This window comes from Podarcis tiliguerta, assembly GCF_965153285.1.
Source record: "Podarcis tiliguerta genome assembly, chromosome: 13".
NCBI classification, from domain to species: domain Eukaryota; kingdom Metazoa; phylum Chordata; class Lepidosauria; order Squamata; family Lacertidae; genus Podarcis; species Podarcis tiliguerta.
The window spans coordinates 44,452,245-44,466,303 of record NC_139546.1 but is presented as its reverse complement, the minus strand read 5'-3'; the positions used below and the strand labels follow the sequence as shown (position 1 = coordinate 44,466,303).

The following is a 14,059-nucleotide window of genomic DNA, read 5'->3' as shown; positions in this document are numbered from 1 at the left end:
AGTTTCATGGCTCAGAGGTGATTTGAACCCTGTACACTCTTACCACTATATAACACCTTAAACCATATCTGTAATTTACAGTCAAAGAAAGCTAGCAATACCCAGATTCTTTTTCACAAAGGGCTGCAAGTATATTCCAGCAGCCTTAAGGGTTTTCAAAGCAAAATCCGTTTCCCAACTCCTGTATGCTGCAAATGTCTGGCATAATGCCTAAGCTAGACATCTTTCAGGCAAAATTTCTACGATCTCTGCTGCAGGTACCCAACTGTGTCCTCAACTCCATAGTTCTGTTAGAAGCTGGTGAATGCCGAATTTCAACTAAAGCATGGTGGGCTGCCCTAAAACATTGGATCAGGATTTTCAGTGTTTGAACTAGGGAAGGGTTTGTATCAATATCTGGCCAATTAGGAGTTTGTCAGCAAATGGCAGAAAACCATGGCTAGAAAAGCCACCTCTATTGGTCTGTCTCCTCCCGAACTGTATTACCTGGGTTATGAAGGCGCCTTATAGACGTTAAAACAAAGATTATGGAATAATACACACAGTGACTTGCGATCTCAATCACACGCAGTCTGTAGTCCGCTGGCAGTAGGAGTACAATATGGGCATGTCTTTAAGTTAACACCTTACATTAAAAACCTGACAGTACCGAATTACCGAAGGTTATTCACCAAAGCCAGACTAAACGTTTTTCCTTCTGCAGTGTTGGATGGCAGGTTGAGAGGAGTTCCCTACCAGGACAGACTTTGCTCGTGTGCCCAAGACATCAATTCTATAAAACATATTTTACTGCACTGTGCGAAATATGAGCAAACCAGGGCTGAACAGATATTACCCTTGCTTGTACATTTCTCAGGAAAATCAGAGGCTCACTATGTCATGTTCCTATTGGAAAACCAGACAAGTGCTAGAACATTAGCAGTGGCAAAGTTTTTATCGGTGGTTGCAAGAACCAATGATCCCTATCTTTAAGTCTGAACAAAATGCTTGTTTTACCTGGAGGTAGGCTGTCTGAATTGTGCATTGCTTTGTAACAATTTGTTGGGTCTCTGGACTGTAATAAAGATTGATAATGATGATGATGATGATGATGAGCTTGCTTCCTCCCAGACCACATACACACATTCCTCCCTAACATGGCCTTGAACATTGCTGTCTGACATCTGGCCCAGGTAATCAATAACTCAGACTCACTGGTGCTGTGTGCAGAGGGTGAAAATGAAACCCTATAATAGTGTGTGTGTGTGTGTGTGTGTGTGTGTGTGTGTGTAAATATGTAATATACATTTCCACACTCTCACACTCTCACAACCAGAATCAACTTCCGCAGTCACTTATGGACACGCCGTTAAGACCATCTTCATGGAAGATAATCTTACTCAGCTACCAGTAATCACCAAAGAATGTACAACAGGTAGTCCACTGATTTCAGAACTTTATGCCAGAAATTGATTTGGCATTTATTTGACATTTTTCACACACTGTATTCACCCATAGATGGTATCCCATCCTTGCAGTGTTATTGGGAGGCAAACCAAAGGCCCGATATTCATGTTCAAGCTGATGTCAGTCCTATTCCAAATCACCTTGGGGACTTGCGAAGTCCAACACACTGTCTAAATCCAGCTCTCAAGGCATCCTGGACCTGCCTGTTCCTCAGGCAGTAGATGAATGGATTCAGCAGAGGAGATACAACAGTGTTCAGAAGGGCCACCCCTTTGCTGAAGTCTAACGTACCAGTGCCTTTTGGTTTTATGTACATGAAAATGCAGCTGCCATAAGTGAGGGAGATCACTATGATGTGAGAAGCACAAGTAGAGAATGCCTTCTGCCTCCCTGTGGTCGAAGGGATGAGCATGATGGTTGAGACAATGCGTATATAGGACACAATTGTTATGGCCAAGGTCCCAAGGACAGAAAGCAAAGCGATGAGGAAACTGAGGAGTTCAAATAGAGACGTGCTTGCACATGAAAGTTTCATCAGTGGCCCACTATCACAGAAAAAATGGTTGATGGTGTTTGGACCGCAAAAGGGCATCTGAAAAAGGACAACTGTTGGAACCATAATGAGTGACAACCCCCCTAGCCAAGAGCAGAGTACCAGCAGTGAGCACAAGTGATCATTCATGATGGTTAGGTAGTGAAGAGGGTTGCAGATGGCCACATACCTGTCAATGGACATAACTGTCAGCAGAAGGAACTCTGTGGTACCCAGGACAAAATATAGAAAGGACTGTGTGAAGCAAGCAGGCAAAGAGATGGTCTTCTGTCCGATGGCCATGTTGATCAATGTTTTAGGAATGACAGAGGTGGTGAATCCAATCTCCAGGACTGCAAAGTGTCGAAGAAAGAAATACATTGGGGTGTTGAGATGGGGACTCACCTGAGTGATTATAACAATCACAGCGTTCCCAGTTATTGTCAAAAGATACATGGGAAACAGAAGGGTGAAAAGCAAGATTTCAACTTGCCGGTTGTCTGTAAAGCCCCGAAGTATGAATTCTCTCACCATGGTGCTGTTCCTCATTTTGGGCACATTCCTACAACTAAAGCGAATAGAAATCATTCATTAGTATCAATGTTTTATAAACTATACTAAACAAGTGTTGTTTTTCCTTTTCTGGCAATCAACTCCACAGTGCTGTGAATAATAAGGCGTGTTGTATACTTCACAGTCAGGTCCCAAGGAGAAAATGGTACATTAAAAAGGAATTTTATTTACTATTCCATAAACAGGAACACAAACATATTTGTGACGGAAATAAGGCAATAAATTATTTTAATATAATTCTCTCATTTTGACACAGGATGTAATTTTATAGCACATCATTTGGAATGCAATTTTAAAGCACAGTTAAAATAATAGGATAAATTAAAATAAAACGTACAATATCTCAGACAGTGATGTCTGTAGCCTCAGTGGTCTCTAGAAAGTTTCTTCTTCTTCTTTACCACACAAAACTCTGCAATTTAGGACATGCATTTCTTTGCAAAATGGAAACACCCTATGAGAAGCGATGGTACCCAGTCTGTTCTTTAAGGGAGACAGAACATGAGCTATTTGCTTCTTGGTTGCAACCTCTCCTAAGCAAGAATGCAGCTTCTTTTTCCTGAGGCAGCATTTAGCATGAGAGATATTAGTTTGTTTTCCCACAACAGGGACATGAGCTTTGCTTCCCAGAGGAGCAGAAAAAACTGCTGAACATTTGATGTAAGAGGCTACTGTCCTACTACTGCAAGCTTCGATGGAAGAGTCATGGTGCATAGGGCTTCTACGTAGCTGGTTACTATCCTGGGGTCATGAGTTGAAACTATTGAGCTCCTTCCTCCCCCCTTCTTACATATCTACCCCCACCTTTCTTCCAAGGAACTAAAGGTGGTGCATATGGTTTTGTCTTCCTCACTTTTCATACAACAAGCCTGTCAGGTGAGATAGGATGAAAGGCAATGACTGGCCCACTAGCACCTGGTGAGTTTCATGGTCCCTCAACCCTGATTTCTGTCATTGAATAGCTTTTCACAATCAGCACAGAATATTCAGTACTTGACATCATTAACTTGAAGGATTTCCTTGTAGGAAATCCTGTGTTACTGAAAGGCAAGGTTTATCCAGTCGGCTGCAAGGTTTACATATTTTGAAGTTTGAGCTCAAGCACCTTGAGTTGCCACAAAAACCCAACACGCTGTCCAAAGTCAGATTACAAGGTACCCTGTCTATTCCCCAGGCAGTAAACAAATGGGTTCAGAAGGGGAGGCAAAACCATGTCAAGAAGAGAAACCCCCTTGGTAAATGCTAATTCACCTGTGCCTTTGGGTTTTATATAATTGGAAATGCAACTGCCGTGAGTGTTTGAGATCACGATGATGTGAGAAGCACAAGTGGAAAAAGTCTTCTGCCTCCTTGTGGTTGATGTGTATGATAGTGGAAATAATAATAATGTACAGTGGTACCCCACAAGACGAATGCCTCGGAAGATGAAAAACTTGCTAGACGAAAGGGTTTTTCGTTTTCTGAGGTGCTTCGCAAGATGGATTTCCCTAAGGGCTTGCTTCGCTAGACGAAACGGCCCTGCCTCTTGTGTCATGGCGACGGTCACTGCACGCACGCACGCTTGCTTCCCTGCTCCTCCGGCTCCCTCCCACCTTCCGGCTGACGGCTCCTCCGGCTCCCTCCCACCTTCCGGCTGACGGTTAGTGCCTCGCGCCGCTGCCCACCCCCCTTGTGCGCTCCCCTCAGAGAGCCGTTGCCGCCAGCAGCCAGCGTTGCAGCCAGAGTCGCGCTCCTGAGTCCCGCCGCCCTCCAGCAGCCGCGTCGCACGGTGGCCACAACGCGCGGGTGAGTCTGATGTACCGGCTGTGGCAGCTGTCCTGCTTCTCCCCGCCCCTCCCCGCTGTTGTTAGTGTTTAAATGCAGTGGTGTTTCGCAAGACGAAAAAACTCGCACAACGAAAAAACTCGCGAAACGAATTAATTTCGTCTTGCGAGGCACCACTGTATAGGTAAAGGTAAAGGACCCCTGACAGTTAAGTCCAGTCACAGACAATTCTGGGGTTGCAGTGTTCATCTCGCTTTACAGGCTGAGGGAGCCAGCATTTGTCTGCAGACAGTTTTCCAGGTCATGTGGCCAGCATGACTTCTGTTGCTGTAGCCTAGGATAGCATTACCTTTTTTTGCTGCTGCATCACATTGTTGACTTATATTAAACTTGTGGTCTACTAAGATCCTTAGATCCTTTTCACACAAGCCAGGTGTCCTCTTATATAGCACCAGACTAAAATTCAGAAACACAACATAGAAAATCATCCTCACCCACCAAATATACATTCATACATTTGACAGGATGGACAAAATAACAGACATCCCAACTCTGGAGGTCCCTGCAAACGTCTCCCAAATGCCCCTGTCCTGCTCAGTTAGAATGGAAATGAGTGAAATTTAATTGTGGTTACAGATCAGAGTTACATACTCTGAGCCAAGGGCATCTGTAGTCTATGGAACCATGTCAACCACTGCTTTGAAATATCCAGCCCACTATTCAATTTGTGGGTTCCCATTTAGATCAATGGTTCATGAAGATTCATATTTTTGGAGGACAGCCATGGGTTCATACTAAAATGGTTTCACTTGATCCTGGAAGATGAGGGTTCAAATTTCCACTCAACCATGAAACCCATTGTGTGATATTAAGCCATTCATTGGCTCTCAGCCTAACCCTACCTCACAGGGTTGTTGTGATGGCAAAATGGGAGAGAGGAAAACCATGTGTGCCACCTTGGGCTCCCTGGAGGAAAAGTGAGATGTAACGTGAGATACAATGATTAATTACTTAAACCCAACCATTAGAATCTCAGATCTAAGCACATCTCATCATCAGTAGAGCATAAGACTCTTAAACTCAGAGTTGTGGGTTCAAGCCCCACATTCGTCAAAAGATTCTTGCATTGCAGGGGGTTGGACTAGATGACCCTCATGGTCCCTTGAAGCTCTACAATTCTATGATTTCTAAGGCGTTTGCCACTAAAGGGCAAGTTTATTCCTCAGCTCTGATCATCCTGGTTGATTTGCCTTTGCTAAGGGCTGGAATTGTGCAAGTTGGGGGCACTCAGATTTGAGGGTCAGATGTAGCCCTCCATGCCTCTCTAGCTGGTCCCCAGGGCTCTCCCCAGTCACAGATCTTTTCCTTGGGCCACATCCTTCACTGTCCCTGCTTCACACATTTCATGAGTGTATCTGCCTACCTGGGAGGTATACTTGAACTCTGATAATGCCTCTTGCTTGCCTGGATATGGATGTTTAAAGGTGTTTAGATGTGGGAGTAAGTGTAGAAACTATTCTCCTGCACAAAGGTAACATTTTCATTTATTGCTCCACCTACCAACCATTCGGCCCCACCAACCACTGGTAAGGTACCCAGAATGTAATGTGGACTCCATGCTTAAACGAATCTCCCAACCTCAGTCTAGGTTACTGAATAGCACCTGACATTTAACACTTGGTATCCTGTTTATGTATAGCTGAAACTCCTCTGTGATGTGAACATTCTATACTCTCTGATGTGAACATTCTATGCTCTTTGACAACAAATTTGATCTAATTTGTTTGACGTTTGATGTTTTCCTAACACAGTGTTGTCACAGTTAATATCTGATTTTAAGGTTTCAGCTGATGGCAATCATCTTGGCTTCTAATGAAACCCAACACACTGTCTAAATCCAGCTTTCAGCGCATCCTGGACCTGTCTATTTCTCAGGCAGTAAATGAATGGATTCAGAAGAGGGGACACAATCGTGTTAAGAACAGCCACCCCTTTGCTGAAGTCCAAAGTACCAACACCTTTTGGTTTTATGTAAATGAAAATGCAACTACCATAAGTGATGGAGACCACAGTGATGTGAGAAGCGCAGGTGGAGAAAGCTTTCTGCCTCCCAGTGGTTGAAGGGATGTGCAGGATCGTGAGGACAATGTTGACGTAGGAAACAATGTTTATGGTCAAGGTCCCAAGGAGACAGAGTGCAGCGATGAGAAGAAATCTGAGTTCCAGGAGGCTCGTGTTCGCACACGCAAGCTTCATCAGTGGTCCACTGTCACAGAAAAAATGATTGATGGTGTTTGGGCCACAATAGGGCATCTGAAACAGCACAGCTGTTGGGACCATAGTAAACAGCAACCCCCCAACCCAGGAGCAGACCACCAGCAGTTTGCAGACCCGAGCATTCATCATGGTGGAGTAGTGAAGGGGTTTGCATATGGCCATGTACCTGTCAATAGACATGACTGCCAAAAGAAGGAACTCTGTGGCTCCAAACGCAAAGTACAAAAAGGTCTGTGTAAAGCAACCAGGTAGAGAGATGGTTTTCTGGCCAGCGGCCATGCTGGCCAATGTTTTAGGAATGATAGAGGTGGTGAATCCAATTTCCATGAAGGCAAAGTGTCGGAGAAAAAAATACATTGGGGTGTTGAGCTGGCGATTCAGCCAAGTGATTATAACAATCGCAGCATTCCCCATCATTGTCAAAAGGTACGTGCTAAATATGAAGGTAAAAAGCAAGATTTCAACTCTTCGGTTGTCTGTAAAGCCCGAAAGTATGAATTCTCTCACCATGCTGTGGTTCCACATTGTGGGCACATTCCTGCAGCTAAAGTGAATAGAAATCAACCATTAGGAACAAAATTTTCAAATCCACTTTAAATATATTTTGCTACTCCATTTTGATTCCCCCCCCCCCAAAAAAAATCAGGTCAAAACTGTTGTGAATAATAATATGCCTCACATACAATCAGTTCCAGGTGGCGACTTCAAGAGAGAAGAATTGCGGTTCAGCTGTCTGTCTGTTAGCTCACCCCTGACAGAAGATAATTTTGTGGTGATTGATAATAGTCAGAGAAATGGGCTGACCTTTAATCACTCAGAAAGAGAATGGGGATTTGTGAGCAACCTCAAATGCTTTCATTGAGGCTTTTTATGCTGTCTGTGCCTGGTGGCTCGGACAGAAGTTAGAATGAGCTGGCAAGCTGAGGAGTCGCAAAAATACCTTCTCTAGGTAGAAAGACCCACACCCTCCCTTCTTTAAACACTTCTGGGACAAGGAAAAGTATAACTTGGAGAGACCCCTCTACCTGCTAGTGAAAATTTACAATCTGAAAATTTGTATGTACCACATTCTGTCATTAAGAAGAACACAATGGAAAAGTGGCCTAAGGTAGAGCAAAATGCTCGATTTATGATGGACAATAAAAATTATAAACAGATGAGGGAATCCTCTGCATGAAAAATCTTTAACCATTTTCCTGTTGCTCGCCACTGAAGAGATGAAAGAACTGAAAGTAAACCAACCATTACTCCAGCAATGGAAAATAATTTCTTGTGAGGTAAGATATGCTGGCTGTGATCATAAGGTGGAAATAGTAAGGCAGACTGAGTTGCTAATAATATTCAAACATCAAAAGCATAAAGAATGGCAAAGGTACCTTTGGATTGCCCAGTGATGTCCATCAAAGCAGCAGGTATGAATATTTCCTCTGGTTTTATTCCCAAAGCCTTTCTCATGAATGTGTATGTAGCCACAAGACAGTGAAGGTTTAGGACCAGAGTTTTCCTTCTTCTGGTTGGGCTACCTTCCCAGGTGGATGAGCCCCATCTGCCGCTCAATTCCCTCTACGACACATGCAGTCACCACCTTCTTGACTTTTGGATCCACTGTTGGTCTTATCTGCTCAATCTACCAGAACCTGTCTTCACATGAAGGGGAAATTTCTAACTCCTTGAGGTTGAAGACCACTGGCTACCCTCCCTTGTTAAGCCAGCCAGTAGAAGCCATTTCCCTTATAGGAGCCACAGGTGAGCCGAGGGCAGAGTGGGAATCAAAGGTGAATAAGCTGAAAGGCACATATGCAAAAAAGAAAACAATAAAAAAATTAGGAGCGCAAGATTTGGAATACAAGTTTCAAGCCATCTATATTTACACTCAAAAATCAGTTCTGAGATAAATACACACCTCTTGCATTTCACATTAACCGGAGGATATTCACTTTACTGAATTTTCTTCCCACCCCCGGTTTCTGGAAGTTTTGCATCTACTTTATTCCTTCTGTGGAATAAAAACAAGGTCTTAACTACGCAAGAAGAGCCCTGATGAATCAGGCCAATGGCCCTCAATGGCAACTGGCAAAAATATAACTGCCTCCAACCATGCACATCTATTCCAGTAAAGTGTTTTAAGTTTATAGAAGCAGATCAGGGAGCTGCCCTATACAAGGTCAGACTTTTTCTCCATCTAGCCCAGTGCTTTGCAAGTTGGAGGGCAATGGCCCTCAAAGCTCTTATCTGGGGGTCTTTAATGTCATCTGCTTCCTGATCCTTTTAATAGGAAGTGCTGACTATTGAATCTGGGGCTGCGGATGTAGGAAAATTCTGCAATCTAATTCATGGGGAGTTATTGATCAGAGGACACACTTCTCTGAATTCTGCGATACATTTTCAGTTCAAAGCACAAGATGGATATTTTGCACAGGCAGAAGTACTTGTCCTAGGAGTATAACTTTTTGGACCCCGCTTTCAACTAAGAATTCTTATTCTCTCCTCTTCCTCTCTCATGAGCCCATGGAGGCTAGCAACTAAAAATGAAACATTCAAATAAAGTTAGAACCGCAGTACAAAATACATTACAATACAGAATACAAATTTTCCGGTGAGTGGTGCCTATATCCTCCATGCTTTCAAGAAAATCCCCCCTTCCGTACCTCATAAAACAAGCCCTGCAAATTTTATGTCATGCATTTCTCCACCTTCACTACAATGAAGAATCTTATGATATGCAATGGTACCCATTCTGTTTCTTAAGCAGATAGTGCAGATGTGATGCTTGAGGGTGGCCTTTTCTAGGCAATGGTGATCCCCAAGCCACAAGATCTATTAGCTCTAATTTTGTCAGAATACACCAAGGAGGACTTTAACTTTGCTTCCCAGAAGACCATTAAAAAACATCTGATGCAAGAGGCTCACATCACACGACCGCAAACTGGACCATAAGGGACAAGGTATGCCTATGTGGCTACTATGTGGCTGATTATTATTCTGTGATCTAGAGTTGAAATCACTTTGCTCCTTCTCACCGTCTCCTTTCTCCTCTGAGTTTCGATCTCGGATATTGGCTGGGATATCCCATGAATATTTTGCCGAAGGTTCACTGAGCATTTATTTATATACTTATTGCCTTTCTGCCTCACCTTTCTTTCAAGGAGCTCGAGACAGTGCACATGGTTCTAACCTTCCCAAATTGTCTTCCTAATAACCCTGTGAGGTGGAGCAGGCTGAGGTTAATTTTCTGTACCAAGGAACCCAGGGAGTTTCATCGCTGTGAGATTTGAACCCTGAACTTTCAGGTCATAGTCCAACAGTCTAAACATTCTAACCACCACACCACGCCATAGGTGTGCTTTTTAGCCAATGAATTAGTCTGCATATCTGATAGCTGCCATTTGACGCTTGACTGCGTTTGACAGCCACCATGGAACACTAATTAATAATTTGTCTGAATATCAAAAAGGCTCAGTCTGAATTGTGCCAACTTGTGCTGTTAAAGGTTCAAAATGCTATACAGTCAGGTAGACCTGAATCTGTCTGTAGCTGTTTTATGCGTATCACCACCATCCCATTCAGAGTAGCCAAACTGCAACCACACTTTGAGGAATATGTAAGGATTTGATGCCCCAAACCCCTTTGTAAAATGGAGGGAGTTCTCAAGCAACTTTTCAATAGCAGAGCATCTGTTTCTGGATACAGAAAGTACCAGCTTCCCAATCTGGTAAGATTGGTCCATCCAGCTCAGTATTCTATACAGTGGTACCTTGGGTTACAGACGCTTCAGGTTACAGACGCTTCAGGTTACAGACGCTTCAAGTTACAGACTCGGCTAACCTGAAAGTAGTACCTCGAGTTAAGAACTTTGCTTCAGGATGAGAACAGAAATTACACGGAGGCAGCAGGAGGCCCATTAGCTAAAGTGGTACCTCAGATTAAGAACAGTTTCAGGTTAAGAACGGACCTCCAGAACGAATTAAGTTCTTAACCCGAGGTACCACTGTACTGAGTAGCAATGACCCTCTGGGATTTCAGGCAGGGGTTTCTCTTTCAGCCCAAACTGGAGATACCCGAGGTTGTAATTATGTATGAAACAACAGCAGCCAGAATCCTGTACACGCAGAAATGGAAAGAAGGAGAAGAACCAACCAAGGAGGAATGGCTTCAAAAGTTAATGGACTTTGTGGAAATGGCAAGATTGACAGCAAAAATAAGAGATAAAAGAGCTGAACTGTTCACGGAAGGGTGGAGACCCTTTGGGGAGTATTTGAAGAACTGTTACAGTCAAATTAAAATGAAGGCAGGGTTTGAATTATGAGCAACAGGTAAAAGAGGATTGGGAAATGATCCATAACGAATTGAAAAAAAAAATGCTTAAAAGTACTTTCCCCCAAAAAAACCCCAGAGTGCTGGGGATAATTCAGACAGAAATTCCCAAGTGTCAAAAAAAGTTTATTTATGTAGGCCATACTACAGGCCACGTTTTGTTAGGCCAAAAATGGAAAACAAGTGAGGTCCCAACTAAAGACGAATGGCAACTTAAACTGATGGAATATGTGCAGCTTGTGGACCTAACATATGGAATGAGAGGACAAGAAGAACATTCGTTTAAAGAAGACTGGAAAATGTTTATTGAATATATGAGAGGAAATTGTGTACACTTGAAAACATAGGCAGCATTAAGATAAATTCAATAGTGTAAATAAGTTTTGGTGGATGTAATAATGGAATACTGAAGGGTTTAGTTTATGTAAAATATGCAGGGATTTATGATATGCAAAATAAACCATGGAACGAGAAGAAGGGAAGACATGGATATTTTAAGATTGTTTAAATGAATATTCTAAATTATAAAACAAAATGAATATATATATATATATATATATATGAATTATGAGCAGTGGAATGAAAACAATGATAAGTGAAATAGAGAATAATTGTATTAGATAAAAGTATGTTAAATAAAGCAGTAGGTATAAGGTGGGAATAAAAACGTGGAATTAAGGATGGGAAGTCAAAATTTTAAGAAAAATATACATTGAAATTTAAGTAAATTCGTAAAATTTTGGGGAAATCAGTAAAAAAAAAAGGTCAAAAAGAGATGTCTGAGGTTGAACTTCAGACCTTCTTCATACAGAACAAGTGCTCCACACCTGAGTTAGGGCCCTTCTGTAATAAATACAATACAGTCAGGTTACATAGCTTTGTTTATTTTATTTATTTCACATTTTTCATACTTCAAAAAAAACTGTTCTATGTGATTTACTTTCAAAAAAAAGTTATAAAAATGCAAAGAAAGATTACAAAAATTCCATATTTTAAAGCTTCTGAGATGGCAGATAAATAGGATCCTCTTAAACGCCAGTGTAAATTGAAACAGCTGACATGGACCAGTGGCGGACCCTAGGCTCTCAAATTTCAGTAGCACCCAGTGTGATGCCAAAATTCTGTGTTCTCCCATCTCTCACATCATTCCATTCAACATCATAGTTGCCATGTCCCACTGTGGAGCCCCCGAGGCTCTGCACCCAGTATGACAGAACAAGGCGTGCTCAACTAAATCCACCTCCACATGGACCAAATTAGACATTCTCTGACACACAACATCAGTCTCCAATTGATATTCACTCCTGAAAGAAATCTAGGGAATGCACGCTTTTCCAATTTGCTCCAAAGTTGATCTCTGATTTTCATGTGTGATTTGAGGTCGGTTCTATTCCCTTGTCCTAGAAAATCCAACAAGCGCCTTAAATCCAGCCTTCAGGGCATCCTGGAACTGTTTGTTCCTCAGGCAGTAAACAAAGGGATTCAGAAGAGGAGATACAACAGTATTAAGAAGAGCCACCACTTTGGTATATGCTAATTCACCTGTGCCTCTGGGTTTAATGTACATGACAATGCAGCTGCCGTAAGTGATTGAGATCACTATGATGTGAGAAGCACAAGTGGAAAAGGCCTTCTGCCTCCTTGTGGTTGATGGGATGCACAAAATAGTGAAAATAATAATGGTATATGAGACAATATTTATGGCCAAGGTGCCAAGGAGACAGAGTATAGCAATGAGGAGAAACATGAGTTCCAGAAGACTTGTGTCCCCGCATGCAAGTTTAATCAGTGGTTCAATGTCACAGAAAAAATGATCTATAGCATGTGGGCCACAAAAGGACAATTGAAGTAATGTAATTGCAGGAGCCATCATGAGCAAAAATCCTCCAGCCCAAGAGAAGAGCACCAGGAATGAGCAAGTTCGATGATTCATTATGGTTGAGTAGTGAAGAGGGTTGCAGATCGCCACATATCTGTCAATGGACATGACTGATAGCATAAGGAACTCTGTGGTTCCCACACTCAGGTATAGATACACCTGTAGGAAACAACCAGGTAGAGAGATAGTCTGTTGGCCATTGGCCATATTGCCCAATGCTTTCGGAAGGACAGTGCTGGTAAATCCAATCTCCAAGACTGCAAAGTGTCTTAGGAAGAAGTACATTGGGATTTTGAGCTGTTGATTCACAAGTGTGATTGTGATAATCACAGTGTTCCACATTATTGTCAAAAAGTACATGCCAAGCAGGAGGGTAAAAATGGAAATTTCAACTCGTCGGCTGTCTGTAAATCCCAAAAGTGTGAATTCTCTCACCATGGTGTTGTTCCTCATTGTTGGCACTTCCCTAGAAGTAAAATGAAGAGAAATGAAGAGTCTGGATTCGATGTCTGTAAGTCATTTTAAATTAAAGTAGCTGTTTGTTTGTTTGTTTGTTTGTTTGTTTGTTTGTTTGTTTTGCCATCAGGTCTCTGCTGTACAGTTGCTAGTAGATTCAATAGGGGATTTGCTGGAACAGACCCAGATCCATCTTTAGTTTAGATGCTAAGCCGTGTCCATTCTTAGTTAGCCCCTAGAACTTTGAAACCAGAGCTGTGGTACCTCTGTCTACACCACTGTTCTCCCCCTGACCACAGCCCCTCAACCTGCTTTTCAGTTAAGTCAGAATCAGAATGCTTTCCTCACATCTTTCTCATGTCATCTAGTTTGGCATACTCTGGCTCATCACATGCAATTTGATAGCAAAAGACAGTGCAGACACAAAAATGCCTCTTTTAAACAGTGCTTTAAATAATCATACGCTTCACAATTAGTTACCAAGAAAGAAAACAAGAATGTCCTATTTTCTATGCAGTAACTGATTTTGGATCACAATATTTAAATACAAGTTTAAAGTCATCTCCATTGACACTCAATAGTAAATTATCAGCAAAGGCCAAAGATTTATACAATCTGAAGAGAAACCAGAGTAAACTACACACCTCTTGCACTTCACATTAACTGGAAGATCATAGAATCATAGAACTGGAAGATGATAGAATCATATAATTGTAGTGTTGGAATTGACCCTGAGGGTCGTCTTGTCCAATCCTCTGCAATGCAGGAGGCCCATATGGACATTGAACCCATGACCATATTCCTCGCAATGGACTGAG

The 14,059-nt window shown here is 42.2% G+C and overlaps 3 protein-coding genes across 3 annotated transcripts; all 3 read right to left on the bottom strand.

Moving 5' to 3' along the window:
- Window positions 1-1,582: 1,582 nt before the first annotated feature.
- LOC310662635 (olfactory receptor 6E1-like) lies at window positions 1,583-2,527 on the bottom strand (the record flags this gene model as incomplete). The annotated part of the gene is made up of 1 exon (XM_083409580.1): window positions 1,583-2,527. The coding sequence occupies one exon, from the start codon at window positions 2,525-2,527 to the stop codon at window positions 1,583-1,585; it is 945 nt and encodes a 314-aa protein (XP_083265706.1).
- A 3,657-nt stretch (window positions 2,528-6,184) lies between these two features.
- LOC310662634 (olfactory receptor 6C74-like) lies at window positions 6,185-7,117 on the bottom strand (the record flags this gene model as incomplete). The annotated part of the gene is made up of 1 exon (XM_083409579.1): window positions 6,185-7,117. One exon carries the CDS (start codon window positions 7,115-7,117, stop codon window positions 6,185-6,187), a length of 933 nt encoding a protein of 310 aa, XP_083265705.1.
- A 5,176-nt stretch (window positions 7,118-12,293) lies between these two features.
- On the bottom strand, window positions 12,294-13,238 carry LOC310662633 (olfactory receptor 6C74-like; the record flags this gene model as incomplete). Its single annotated transcript, XM_083409578.1, has 1 exon — window positions 12,294-13,238. The coding sequence occupies one exon, from the start codon at window positions 13,236-13,238 to the stop codon at window positions 12,294-12,296; it is 945 nt and encodes a 314-aa protein (XP_083265704.1).
- Between the last annotated feature and the right edge of the window lie 821 nt (window positions 13,239-14,059).